General features: G+C 44.7%; 1 protein-coding gene across 4 annotated transcripts in view; it reads left to right on the top strand.

Moving 5' to 3' along the window:
* The window catches only part of LOC128684368 (kinesin-like protein KIF14), a 269,582-nt gene that overhangs the window by 127,383 nt on the left and 127,404 nt on the right, over nucleotides 1–14,795 (top strand). For all 4 annotated transcript variants that reach the window (XM_070089073.1, XM_070089083.1, XM_070089065.1 and 1 more), the window contains one exon: nucleotides 9,617–9,895. In XM_070089073.1, coding sequence (XP_069945174.1) covers nucleotides 9,617–9,895 — 279 coding nt within the window. The remainder of the gene's footprint in view (nucleotides 1–9,616; nucleotides 9,896–14,795) is intronic.

The raw sequence follows: 14,795 nt of genomic DNA, 5'->3' as shown, positions 1-14,795 counted from the left end.
CCCGTATGCTGCAGCGGTTATTTGGTTGATGTGTGCCTCCGGTGATGTGCTTGGTGTTATGGTCACCCCAAGGTCTTTCTCCCTGAGTGAGGTCTGTAGTCTTTGTCCACCTAGCCTATACTCTGTCTGCGGTCTTCTTTGCCCCTCCCCAATCTTCATGACTTTGCATTTGGCTGGATTGAATTCGAGAAGCCAGTTGCTGGACCACATGTCCAGCCTGTCCAGGTCTCTTTGCAGTCTTGCCTCATCCTTGTCCGATTTAATTCTTCTCATCAACTTCACGTCATCTGCGAACAGGGACACTTCAGAGTCTATTCCTTCCATCATGTCGTTCACATATATCAAAAATAGCACTGGTCCTAGAACTGACCCCTGTGGGACCCTGCTTGTAACAGGCGCCCACTGTGATACTTCTTCATGTACCATGACTCGTTGCTGCCTCCCTGTCAGGTATTCCGTTATCCATTGCAGTGCCCTCCCTTTTACGTGTGCCTGATCCTCCAGCTTCTGCACTAATCTCTTGTGGGGAACTGTGTGAAAGGCGTTCCTGCAGTCTAGTAAAACGCGATCTACCCACCCCTCTCTCTCGTGTCTTGCTTCTGTTACCTTGTCATAAAACTCCAGGAGGTTTGTGATACAAGATTTGCCTTCCATGAACCCATGCTGGTTTTCATTTATAATCTTGTTCCTTTCCAGGTGTTCGACCACTCTCCTCCTGATAATCTTCTCCATGACTTTGCACACAATACATGTCAGAGACACAGGTCTGTAGTTTAGTGCCTCGTTCCTGTTTCCTTTCTTAAATATGGGGACTACATTAGCTGTCTTCCATTTCTCAGGTAGTTGCCCAGTTTCAAGGGATGTGTTGAAGATTGTGGTTAGAGGCATGCACAGCATCTCTGCTCCTTCTCTAAGGACCCATGGGGAGATGTTGTCCGGTCCCATCGCCTTTGAGGTGTCAAGGTCACTTAAGAGCTTCTTCACCTCCTCCTCAGTTGTTCGTATGTCATCCAACACTTGTTGGTATATTCCCTCTTGATGTTCCCTTCTGTGCTGTCTTCCCACAGCCCTTCCTGCCTCTACTGTAAAAACTTCCTTAAATCTCCTGTTCAGCTCCTCACATACCTCCTGATCATTTCTTGTGAGTTCTCCACCTTCTGTCCTTAATCTGATCACCTGGTCTTTGACTGTTGTCTTCCTCCTGATGTGACTATACAACAGCTTTGGGTCAGTCTTGATTCTCGATGCTATGTCATTTTCATACTGTGTGTGTGTGTGTGTGTGTCTGTGAATGTGTGAATGTGTGTGTGTGTGTGAATGTGTGTGTGTGTGAATGTGTGTCTGTGAATGTGTGTGTGTGTGTGTGTGAATGTGTGAATGTGTGTGTGTGTGTGTGTGAATGTGTGTGTGTGTGTGTGTGTGAATGTGTGTGAATGTGTGTGAATGTGTGTGTGAATGTGTGTGTGAATGTGTGTGTGTGTGTGAATGTGTGTGTGTGTGAATGTGTGAATGTGTGTGTGTGTGAATGTGTGAATGTGTGTGTGTGTGAATGTGTGTGTGTGAATGTGTGTGTGTGAATGTGTGTGTGTGTGTGTGTGAATGTGTGTGTGTGTGTGTGTGTGTGTGTGTGTGAATGTGTGTGTGTTAATGTGTGTGTGTGTTTATGTGTGTGTGTGTTTATGTGTGTGTGTGTTAATGTGTGTGTGAATGTGTGTGTGAATGTGTGTGTGTGTGTGTGTGTGTGTGTGTGTGTGTGTGTGTGTGTGTGTGTGTATGTATGTGTGTGTGTGTGTGTGAATGTGTGTGTGTGTACTCACCTAGTTGTACTCACCTAGTTGAGGTTGCGGGGGTCGAGTCCGAGCTCCTGGCCCCGCCTCTTCACTGATCGCTACTAGGTCACTCTCCCTGAGCCGTGAGCTTTATCATACCTCTGCTTAAAGCTATGTATGGATCCTGCCTCCACTACATTGCTTCCCAAACTATTCCACTTACTGACTACTCTGTGGCTGAAGAAATACTTCCTAACATCCCTGTGATTCATCTGTGTCTTCAGCTTCCAACTGTGTCCCCTTGTTACTGTGTCCAATCTCTGGAACATCCTGTCTTTGTCCACCTTGTCAATTCCTCTCAGTATTTTGTATGTCGTTATCATGTCCCCCCTATCTCTCCTGTCCTCCAGTGTCGTCAGGTTGATTTCCCTTAACCTCTCCTCGTAGGACATACCTCTTAGCTCTGGGACTAGTCTTGTTGCCAACCTTTGCACTTTCTCTAGTTTCTTCACGTGCTTGGCTAGGTGTGGGTTCCAAACTGGTGCCGCATACTCCAATATGGGCCTAACGTACACGGTGTACAGGGTCCTGAATGATTCCTTATTAAGATGTCGGAATGCTGTTCTGAGGTTTGCTAGGCGCCCATATGCTGCAGCAGTTATTCAGTTGATGTGCGCTTCAGGAGATGTGCCTGGTGTTATACTCACCCCAAGATCTTTTTCCTTGAGTGAGGTTTGTAGTCTCTGGCCCTCTAGACTGTACTCCGTCTGCGGCCTTCTTTGCCCTTCCCCAATCTTCATGACTTTGCACTTGGTGGGATTGAACTCCAGGAGCCAATTGCTGGACCAGGTCTGCAGCCTGTCCAGATCCCTTTGTAGATCTGCCTGGTCTTCGATCGAGTGAATTCTTCTCATCAACTTCGTCATCTGCAAACAGGGACACCTCAGAGTCTATTCCTTCCGTCATGTCGTTCACAAATACCAGAAACAGCACTGGTCCTAAGACTGACCCCTGCGGGACCCCGCTGGTCACAGGTGCCCACTCTGACACCTCGCCACGTACCATGACTCGCTGCTATCTTCCTGACAAGTATTCCCTGATCCATTGTAGTGCCTTCCCTGTTATCCCTGCTTGGTCCTCCAGTTTTTGCACCAATCTCTTGTGTGGAACTGTGTCAAACGCCTTCTTGCAGTCCAAGAAAATGCAATCCACCCACCCCTCTCTCTCTCTTGTCTTACTGCTGTCACCATGTCATAGAACTCCAGTAGGTTTGTGACACAGGATTTCCCGTCCCTGAAACCATGTTGGCTGCTGTTGATGAGATCGTTCCTTTCTAGGTGTTCCACCACTCTTCTCCTGATAATCTTCTCCATGATTTTGCATACTATACATGTCAGTGACACTGGTCTGTAGTTTAATGCTTCATGTCTGTCTCCTTTTTTAAAGATTGGGACTACATTTGCTGTCTTCCATGCCTCAGGCAATCTCCCTGTTTCGATAGATGTATTGAATATTGTTGTTAGGGGTACACATAGCGCCTCTGCTCCCTCTCTCAATACCCATGGAGAGATGTTATCTGGCCCCATTGCCTTTGAGGTATCTAGCTCACTCAGAAGCCTCTTCACTTCTTCCTCGGTTGTGTGCACTGTGTCCAGCACTTGGTGGTGTGCCCCACCTCTCCGTCTTTCTGGAGTCCCTTCTGTCTCCTCTGTGAACACTTCTTTGAATCTCTTGTTGAGTTCTTCACATCACGGTCATTTCTTGTTGTCTCTCCTCCTTCCTTCCTTAGCCTGATTACCTGGTCCTTGACTGTTGTTTTCCTCCTGATGTGGCTGTACAACAGTTTCGGGTCAGATTTGGCTTTCGCTGCTATGTCATTTTCATATTGTCTTTGGGCCTCCCTTCTTATCTGTGCATATTCGTTTCTGGCTCTACGACTGTTCTCCTTATTCTCCTGGGTCCTTTGCCTTCTATATTTCTTCCATTCCCTAGCACACTTGGTTTTTGCCTCCCTGCACCTTTGGGTAAACCATGGGCTCATCCTGGCTTTTTCATTATTCCTGTTACCCTTGGGTACAAACCTCTCCTCAGCCTCCTTGCATTTTGTTGCTACATATTCCATCATCTCATTAACTGGCTTCCCTGCCAGTTCTCTGTCCCACTGAACCCCGTTCAGGTAGTTCCTCATTCCTGTGTAGTCCCCTTTCTTGTAGTTTGGCTTCATTCGTCCTGGCCTTCCTGCTTCTCCCTCCACTTGTAGCTCTACTATGTATTCGAAGCTTAAAACCACATGGTCACTGGCCCCAAGGGGTCTTTCATATGTGATGTCCTCGATATCTGCACTACTCAAGGTGAATACTAAGTCCAGCCTTGCTGGTTCATCCTCTCCTCTCTCTCTTGTAGTGTCCCTTACGTGTTGGCACATGAAGTTTTCCAGTACCACCTCCATCATCTTAGCCCTCCATGTATCTTGGCCCCCATGTGGGTCCAAGTTCTCCCAATCGATCTCCTTGTGGTTAAAGTCACCCATGATCAGGAGCTTTGCCCTGCATGCATGAGCTCTTCTGGCCACTCTAGCCAGTGTGTCAACCATCGCTCTATTGCTCTCGTCGTACTCTTGCCTTGGCCTCCTGCTGTTCTGTGGTGGGTTATACATCACTGCTATTACCACCTTGGGACCTCCAGAGTGAAGTGTTCCCGCTATGTAATCACTTTCTTCTCCGCTGTCTCCTCTCTCCAGCTCATCAAAATTCCAGCGATTTTTGATCAGCAACGCCACTCCTCCACCCCCCCTGTTCCCTCTGTCTTTCCTCAGGATTTGGTATCCCGTTGGAAAGATGGCATCTGTTATCATACCTGTAAGCTTGGTTTCTGTGAGAGCTATGATGTCAGGTGATGCTTCTTTGACTCTTTCATGCCACTCCTCCCACTTATTTGTTATTCCATCAGCGTTTGTGTACCATACCTTCAGTTTCCTTTCCAACACTGTGGTTTGGGGGGGCCCGTGAGGGTGGGAGACCTGGTGGCATACTGTGGGATTCTATAGCTCGGTGTTGGGTGGAGGCTGTGGGTATGGATTGTAGTGTGTGTTGGGATGGTGTGATAGGTTGTATGGTTCTGAGAATAGTTGTGTGTGTGCTTGCCCTTGCTGTTCTGTTCTGCTCTGACTGACCTCTGCTGGTTCCATCCTTGTCTCTTTTCCTAGCTCCTTTCGCTTTTTTGTCCTCTCCCTCAGCTGCTGTCGTTCTGATTTTGTTCTGTCTCTGTCTAGGAACACCCTCTTGTACTCTTCCGAGCATTTCAATCGTGGTTTCTCTTGGAGGATCCTGTTCCGCACTGTTTCCGTCCTGAGAATCAGCTTGATTGGTCGGTTTCTCCCCTTCAAGTACCCCCCTATTCTCTGAAAATTTACAATCTCGTCCATCTCTTCACCTATTTCCGTGATGATTTTCTCAATCTCCTTTCTTTCTTCCTGCTGCCTTTCAGTGTGTGTCCTTTCCTCTCCTGTGTGTGTGTGTGTGTGTGTGTGTGTACTCACCTATTTGTACTCACCTATTTGTGGTTGCAGGGGTCGAGTCCTAGCTCCTGGCCCCGCCTCTTCACCGGTTGCTACTAGGCCCTCTCTCTCCCCGCTCCATGAGCTTTATTAAACCTCGTCTTAAAACTGTGTATGGTTCCTGCCTCCACTACGTCATTTTGTGTGTGTGAGAGCGTGTGTGTGAGAGCGTGTGTGTGAGAGCGTGTGTGTGAGAGCGTGTGTGTGAGAGCGTGTGTGTGAGAGCGTGTGTGTGAGAGCGTGTGTGTGAGAGCGTGTGTGTGAGAGCGTGTGTGTGAGAGCGTGTGTGTGAGAGCGTGTGTGTGAGAGCGTGTGTGTGAGAGCGTGTGTGTGAGAGCGTGTGTGTGAGAGCGTGTGTGTGAGAGCGTGTGTGTGAGAGCGTGTGTGTGAGAGCGTGTGTGTGAGAGCGTGTGTGTGAGAGCGTGTGTGTGAGAGCGTGTGTGTGAGAGCGTGTGTGTGAGAGCGTGTGTGTGAGAGCGTGTGTGTGAGAGCGTGTGTGTGAGAGCGTGTGTGTGAGAGCGTGTGTGTGAGAGCGTGTGTGTGAGAGCGTGTGTGTGAGAGCGTGTGTGTGAGAGCGTGTGTGTGAGAGCGTGTGTGTGAGAGCGTGTGTGTGAGAGCGTGTGTGTGAGAGCGTGTGTGTGAGAGCGTGTGTGTGAGAGCGTGTGTGTGAGAGCGTGTGTGTGAGAGCGTGTGTGTGAGAGCGTGTGTGTGAGAGCGTGTGTGTGAGAGCGTGTGTGTGAGAGCGTGTGTGTGAGAGCGTGTGTGTGAGAGCGTGTGTGTGAGAGCGTGTGTGTGAGAGCGTGTGTGTGAGAGCGTGTGTGTGAGAGCGTGTGTGTGAGAGCGTGTGTGTGAGAGCGTGTGTGTGAGAGCGTGTGTGTGTGAGAGCGTGTGTGTGAGAGCGTGTGTGTGAGAGCGTGTGTGTGAGAGCGTGTGTGTGAGAGCGTGTGTGTGAGAGCGTGTGTGTGAGAGCGTGTGTGTGAGAGCGTGTGTGTGAGAGCGTGTGTGTGAGAGCGTGTGTGTGAGAGCGTGTGTGTGAGAGCGTGTGTGTGAGAGCGTGTGTGTGAGAGCGTGTGTGTGAGAGCGTGTGTGTGAGAGCGTGTGTGTGAGAGCGTGTGTGTGAGAGCGTGTGTGTGAGAGCGTGTGTGTGAGAGCGTGTGTGTGAGAGCGTGTGTGTGAGAGCGTGTGTGTGAGAGCGTGTGTGTGAGAGCGTGTGTGTGAGAGCGTGTGTGTGAGAGCGTGTGTGTGAGAGCGTGTGTGTGAGAGCGTGTGTGTGAGAGCGTGTGTGTGAGAGCGTGTGTGTGAGAGCGTGTGTGTGAGAGCGTGTGTGTGAGAGCGTGTGTGTGAGAGCGTGTGTGTGAGAGCGTGTGTGTGAGAGCGTGTGTGTGAGAGCGTGTGTGTGAGAGCGTGTGTGTGAGAGCGTGTGTGTGAGAGCGTGTGTGTGAGAGCGTGTGTGTGAGAGCGTGTGTGTGAGCGCGTGTGTGTGAGCGAGTGTGTGTGAGCGCGTGTGTGTGAGCGCGTGTGTGTGAGCGCGTGTGTGTGAGCGCGTGTGTGTGAGCGTGTGTGTGAGAGCGTGTGTGTGAGAGCGCGTGTGTGAGAGCGCGTGTGTGAGAGCGCGTGTGTGTGAGAGCGCGTGTGTGTGAGAGCGCGCGCGTGTGAGAGCGCGCGCGTGTGAGAGCGCGCGCGTGTGAGAGCGCGCGCGTGTGAGAGCGCGCGCGTGTGAGAGCGCGCGCGTGTGAGAGCGCGCGCGTGTGAGAGCGCGCGCGCGTGAGAGCGCGCGCGCGTGAGAGCGCGCGCGCGTGAGAGCGCGCGCGCGCGTGAGAGCGCGCGAGAGCGTGAGAGCGCGCGAGAGCGTGAGAGCGCGCGAGAGCGTGAGAGCGCGCGAGAGCGTGAGAGCGCGCGAGAGCGTGAGAGCGCGCGAGAGCGTGTGCGTGTGTGAGCGTGTGAGTGTGTGTGTGTGTGTGTGTGTGTGAATGGCAATGCTTGCCTTTTGTCCTGCCACTGCTTGCCTGTTCTTCTTAGCCTCTTAGCTGTTGACACAGTCTGCCCTTCATGGGCAGCAGCTGACTGGTGTTGGTGGGCTTGGACCTGAGGGCCTCTGGCTCTCTTCCTTTCCTTTTGACAGTGGTATTCTCCATCCATTAGATATTTCCTGGGACACTATTCACATTTTCCCTTCTAGTTTTAGGGCATCACTAGCTATGTCCTCTATGCTCCAATGTTCTCTTTAGTTTAGTTTTCTTCAGCTGGTACTCAGCTTTTGTAGAATTCCTGTGGGCTGTTCATTTGATCTCTCTCTCCACTGCATGGCATTTACAATGTCACTTCAAATTTTGGCACACCATGAGTATTTGCATATTTCTAGGTTGGGAGTCCCTTACACTTCATTGACTGCTTTGGGATATGAGCTGGAATTTTTGGTTGAGGTTGCTACTCTGGGGTATTCGAGCGTAGTGCAGATGGGTTTTTAAAAATGTGCATCTGAACTCCATACCTTCTAATCAGCTTTAATGTATTATGTCTGGCAGTCTCTTAAAGGTAGTAGGTTGGTAGACAGCAGCCGCCCAGGGAGGTACTACCGTCCTGCCAAGTGAGTGTAAAACGAAAGCCTGATGATAGGATTGCTGGTGTCCATTTTTCTGTCAAATAAACATGCAAGATTTCAGGTACGTCTTGCTACTTCTACTTACACTTAGGTCACACTACACATACATGTACAAGCATATACTATATACACACCTCTCTGGGTTTTCTTTCTAGTTTTTGTCCTTGTTTATTTCCTCTTACCTCCATGGGTAAGTGGAACAATTCTTCCTCCGTAAGCCATGTGTGTTGTAAGAGGTGACTAAAATGCCAGGAGCAAGGGGCTAGTAACCCTTTCTCCTGTATATATTACTAAATGTAGAAGGAGAAACTTTCGTTTTTCCTTTTGGGCCACCCCCGCCTCAGTGGGATACGGACGGTGTGTTGAAAGAAAGAAGAAAGTCTGGCGGTCTGTTGGTGTAAATAGTCTAGGTGCTGAAACCTAGCAGTAGTCAGGGAACATGAATTCCAGATGGATATGTAAGCTCTGTCACTGTTAGGTAATTCATGTGTGGACTCAACCTAGGCTACTTGCGCATATCTGACATCATTTTAGCCCAAGAGCCAAATAAGATTTGACTACCAAATTGATGCGCTGTAAGTCATTATAATTTTCTGTTAACCTTATAATTTAACCCTTTCACTGTCGGTGCTGTAATATTACGGCTTGCAAGCCAGTGTTGGTGCCGTAATATGCCAAAATTCTAGGTGCTTCCAGTCTTGCAGAAGAAAGCTGATAGGCTCTACATATGAGAGAATGGGTCTGAGTGGTCAGTGTGTGCAATATTAAAAAAAATCCTGCAGTATGCAGTGCATAATGAGAAAAAAACTCTACAGTGTTTTTGATTTAAAACACCGACTTTGCGGTGTATTTTCGTGCAAGATACTGTACATGGAGAAATTGAGAATATTTTTGGCAATATTAGGAGTTACCCTATAAATGCAATTGGGTTATACTAGTGTATATGTGGTAATAGTACTAAGGAGTGTTGGTACCAGTGGACTTGACAAGAGCAAAAAGCATGGGTTGTGAATGTTGCAGTGAGGAAGAAGCTGGAGTCAGTGGAGCTGTCACATCTAAGGGCAATGTGTGATGTGAATATTATACAGAGAATTCATAGTTTGGAGATTAGAAGGAGGTGCGGGGTTACAAAAAAATATTATCCAGAAGCTTAGGAAGAGTTCTTGAGGTTGTTTGGACATTGAAAAAGGAAGGAGCAAAATAGGATGACTTAGAGGGCAGAGAGAGGAGGATGGGTATGGGTCGTCCTAGGAAAGGACGGAAGGAGGGAGTAAAGGAAGTTTTGTGCACAATGGGCTTTGATATCCTACAAGTGTGAGCAAGCCTGATAGGAGTGAGCAGAGGCAATTGTTTTTATGACTTGATGTGCTGTGGGATCCAGGGAAACAAGATAGCTGGACTTGAGTCAGGGAGGTGGAAAGTAATCTCTGCCCTCTGAAGGAGGGGTGGGAATATTGGAGCTTGGAGAAGCATCTGAGCTGTAATATTGGCATTCCTCTGGCAAGACAGTGAAGGTGAAAGTGTTTTTCTTTTCAGGTCACCCTACCTCAGTGAGAAGCAGCCTATTATGTAAACAGATTTTTTCCATGTAGTTACTTTGCACAACCTTTTAATAATACAGTAGTGCTGTATACTGTTTACAGTATCTATTGTGTATATATTCTATTGATAAAATTTCTGTAATTTTAGATCTTTAAAAGAGGAAGTTGAACGTCTTCGCCTGCAGCACTTAAGCAGAAACTCTTGTCAACTGTTTTATGGGGAAACTTTGGCAGATGAAGAGCAACTTGATCGAGATGGAGCAACTGATAAAGAAAAAGATCTCCTGGAAAGGGAGAATGCCATCAACCAAAAGGAAATAGAAAATAACATAGCAATCCAATATAAAGAGGAAGAAATAGAAGCGTTAAGGGAACAGCTACGATTCCAACAGTTGCAGTGCCAGCAGCTTCTCACTGAGAATAATAGGTAAGTGACATTTTCAGTGAAGTAGAAAGTTACCACAAAGAAATATAAGCAGACTCTTTACGGTTCTAAAATACTTCCCTCAAGTGATGGGTTCTTGATCCAAGGAGCTTGATTTCTCTTCCCTGAATACCTCCCATTTCCCAGGTGTTGTGTCCCCCCTATTGGCTTAGTGCTCGATTAATATAAAAAAAGATTCTAAAATATACAAAGCTGGGAATTACATACATGGAGTTGGTTAACTTTTCTTTGGATCAAATCTGATGATCCAGCTAGTATATTACCACAGATTTAGTGTTTCCTATGAATATAAAAAATAATTCATCCATAGCAGGCAAATACTAACTTCTCGCATACTGTGTCGTTAAACTGATCTTTGTTACACTCGCCAAGCAATACGTAATTCATTCCTCAGCCTGAGTGGCTGCAAGAGTAGCATGTCTGTTGAACAATTACTGGACAGAGGATCTAGCCTCCACTACTACTTGTGGTGAATGGTCCACACAAGTTTAGCACTTTACATAAATATATAACCATAGAAAACACTTATATGGCATGTTAGGTTCCAGGCTACTGTCTTGAAGCTGTAAAGTGGAACACCTTTTTTTCCACTTTTAATGCATAGAAATACTAGATAGCAAGTTTACACTAGCATATATTAAGTTAGCAATAGAATTAGGCATTAAAAAACAATAAAGCCAAGTACACATATAGTACACTCATTACTTACCTTAAAACATTTGTAGTCTTAATCTAGGGTGAGATCAGTAGTATTTATTGTAAGAAATCAAGTGTGGTATGTATGGTAGCCAGGCCGTCCCACTCCCACATAACATTCTATGACATATCAGCATCCCAGAGTGATAAAATGCATATACAGTTCACTCATTACTTACCTTAAAATATATGTAGTCTTAATGTAGGGTCAGAGGTGAGTAAATGAGAAAACGAATAAATGAGAGAGAGAGAGAGAGAGAGAATGAGTACATGAGAGAGGATAGGCGTAGAGTTACATAAATAAACCAGGCAGACGTGAGTTTTGTAAACAAACCAGATGTATTTGCCTGGTTTGTGTACAAGTTGTCTCTACATTGATATTCTAGAATAAATAAAGAGGAACACTCCCATTCTCATGTAACACCATTTTAGAAGAAATGACGCTTTGAGTGAAGGCATACAAAAGGAATAATTTTCTACAGTTACCCCCAGCAACACATTTTCTCTAATGTTGGACTAGAGAAAACGTTATTCTTCCCGTCACTCGTACAAGTCGTCTGGCTACCACATCTCCTATTTGTTTAGTTATTCTACTGTGGGGTGTATTTATCACCTTTATATGTTAGGCATCATGTTTATTATATAATTTTGAAAAAAATATAAATGGATTAATGAAAATGTGTGTATTAACATAATATACGACATTTAATTAGACTTGGTGATTATTATTGAGTATTCTTATTATTATAAATGTATGAAAGAGGGGAAGGTACCTAGGGATTGGCGGAGAGCATGTATAGTCCCTTTATATAAAGGGAGGGGGGACAAAAGAGAATGTAAAAATTATAGAGGAATAAGTTTACTGAGTATACCAGGAAAAGTGTACTGTAGGGTTATTATTGAAAGAATTAGAGGTAAGACAATGTAGAATTGCGGATGAGCAAGGAGGTTTTAGAGTGGGTAGGGGATGTGTAGATCAAGTGTTTACATTGAAGCATGTATGTGAGCAGTATTTAGATAAAGGTAGGGAAGTTTTTATTGCATTCATGGATTTAGAAAAGGCATATGATAGTGGATAGGGAAGCAATGTGGCAGATGTTGCAAGTACAGGAGGACCCCGCTTTACGGCGTTAAGCTTTACGGCGTTCCGCTAATACGGACATTTCAAATTATGACCAAAACTCGCTATACGGCTCCCCCCACCTGTCTTTCTAATACGGTCACAGCGGCCCACCAAGTTTGTTTACATTCTCCCTGAGCACATCTCCTTATTATGTCTGGAAACTTTCCAAAATTTCAAGTGTTTTAAAGTTATTGTATATTTTATGTATTGTACTTGATAATTAAACTTGTGTACACCTGTACCTAAATAAACTTACACACTGTGCTGGCATGTAGGTACATATTAAAATCTAGACTGTTGTATTCTGAGCACCTCTGCAAAAACAGTGATAATGTGCGAGTGTGGTGAAAGTGTTGAATGATGATGAAAGTATTTTCTTTTTGGGGATTTTCTTTCTTTTTTGGGTCACCCTGCCTCGGTGGGAGACGGCCGACTTGTTGAAAAAAAAAAAAAAATAATAATAATAATAGTAATAATAATAATCTCTTGGGCGCATTAATGTCGCATATTACGTTAATATAGACATTTCCCTTAATCTATGATATTTTTTCAAAATTATATAAGAAACACATTATGTAACACACAAACATGATAAATGCACCCACAGTATAAAAATTTATACAAATATATATGAGATGTTTACCTAAACGTTTGTAGAAGTGTCGGAAGAATTACGTTTTCTTTCTAGCCCGTCACCTGTTACTAGGGATAACTGTAGAAAAATATTCCTTTCGTATGCCTTCACTTTATAGCTATAATTCTGTACTAACTTGTACACAGTGTAAGAGTATTTGTTTCGTGATTTAATTATTATAATAATAATAAAAATATTAAAAGGTAAAAGTTTCACAAACTCTTACAAATGTACATGAATGAACTAAAACTGGACACGTATTAATACCGCCTATTTGCCTGACCAGTGATAAATCCCACAACCTGTTCAGTTTGTTTGTTTACGCTGTCTGAGCTCGGTGTATTATTAAATGTTGTATATTTGGTTAATATACACATTTTCATTAATCCATCCGTGATATTTTTTTCAAAATTATATAATAAACACGATACATAACATAAATACATAACATGTGTAGAGCACCTAGGATAACCCAAAAAAGTCAGAGTGACTTACTTCCATTGCCTTCACTCAGAGCATCATTTCTTCTCAAAATGATGTTACATGAGAATGGGAGTGTTCTTCTTTATTTATTCTGCTGCATCAATGTTGAGACAACCTGTACACAATGTAACTTGTACACAAACCAGACGTGTACACTTCGTTTACAAAACTTACCTTCGCCTGGTTTGTTTACATAACTCTGCGCCTGTCCTCTCTCATGCACTCACTCTTTCTCTCTGGTATGGTAGCCTGGCTGACTACCATACATACCACACTTGATTTTTTACAATAAATACTACTCATCTCGCCTTATACAAGGTAAGTAATGAGTGAACTGTATATACATTTTATCGCTCTGGGATGCTTAAATATCATAGAATAGTATGTGTGGGTGGGGTGGCCTGGTATGGTAGCCTGGCTGACTACCATACATACCATACTTGATTTCTTACAATAAATACTACTTGTCTCACCCTAGATTAAGACTATAAATATTTTAAGGTAAGTAATGAGTGCACTGTGTGTGTATTGTACTTTTTTATTGTTTTTTGATGCCTGGTTCTATTGCTAACATAATATATGTTAGTGTAAACTTGTTATCTAGTGTTTGTATGCATTTGTAAGTGGAAAAAAAGGGTGTTCCACTTTACGGCGGTTTCCGCTTTACGGCGGTAGCCTGGAACCTAACCCGCCGTATAAGTGGGGCCCTCCTGTATATGGAATAGGTGGTAAGTTACTAAATGCTGTAAAGAGTTTTCATGAGGATAGTGAGGCTCAGATTAGGGTGTGTAGAAGAGAGGGAGACTACTTCCCAGTAAAAGTAGGTCTTAGACAGGGATGTGTAATGTCACCATGGTTGTTTAATATATTTATAGATGGGGTTGTAAAAGAAGTAAATGCTAGGGCGTTCGGGAGAGGGGTGGGATTAAATCATGGGGAATTAAATACAAAATGGGAAGTTATTTTTGCTGATACTGTGCTTATGGGAGATTCTAAAGAAAAATTGCAGAGGTTAGTGGACAAATTTGGGAGTGTATGTAAAGGTAGAAAGTTGAAAGTGAACATAGAAAAGAGTAAGGTGATGAGAGTATCAAATGATTTAGATAAAGAAAAATTGGATATCAAATTGGGGAGGAGGAATATGGAAGAAGTGAATGTTTTCAGATATTTGGGAGTTGATGTGTCAGCGGATGGATTTATGAAGGATGGGGTTAATCATAGAATTGATGAAGGAAAAAAGGTGAGTGGTGCATTGAGGTATATGTGGAGGCAAAGAAGGGAATGTATGAAAGTATAGTAGTATCAACACTTTTATATGGGTGTGAAGCTTGGGTTGTAAATGCTGCAGCAAGGAGGCGGTTGGAGGCAGTGAAGATGTCCTGTCTAAGGGCAATGTGTGGTGTAATTATTATGCAGAAAATTCGGAGTGGGGAAATTAGGAGAAGGTGTGGAGTTAATAAAAGTATTAGTGAGAGGGCTGAAGAGGGTTTGTTGAGGTGGTTTGGTTATTTAGAGAGAATGAATCAAAGTAGAATGACATGGAGAGCGTATAAATCTGTAGAAGGAAGGCGGGGTAGGGGTCGTCCTCGAAAAGGTTGGAGGGAGGGGGTAAAGGAGGTGTTGTGGGCGATTGGTTTGGACTTCCAGCAAGCATGTGTGAGCGTGTTAGATAGGAGTGAATGGAGACAAATGGTATTTGGAACCTGACGAGCTGTTTGAGTGTGAGCAGGGTAATATTTAGTGAAGGGATTCAGGGAAACCGGTCATTTTATATAACTGGACTTGAGTCCTGGAAATGGGAAGTACATTGCCTGCACTCTAAAGGAGGGGCTTGGGTTGTTGGCAGTTTAGAGGGATATATTGTGTATTTTTATACGTATAGACTTCTAAACTGTTGTATTCTGGGCACCTCTGCAAAAACAGTGATTGTGTGAGTAAGGTGAAAG

This window comes from Cherax quadricarinatus, chromosome 2 (genome assembly GCF_038502225.1).
Source record: "Cherax quadricarinatus isolate ZL_2023a chromosome 2, ASM3850222v1, whole genome shotgun sequence".
Lineage (NCBI taxonomy): Eukaryota > Metazoa > Arthropoda > Malacostraca > Decapoda > Parastacidae > Cherax > Cherax quadricarinatus.
Note: the sequence above shows the minus strand (reverse complement) of the source record. Positions and strands in the feature narration are given on the sequence as shown.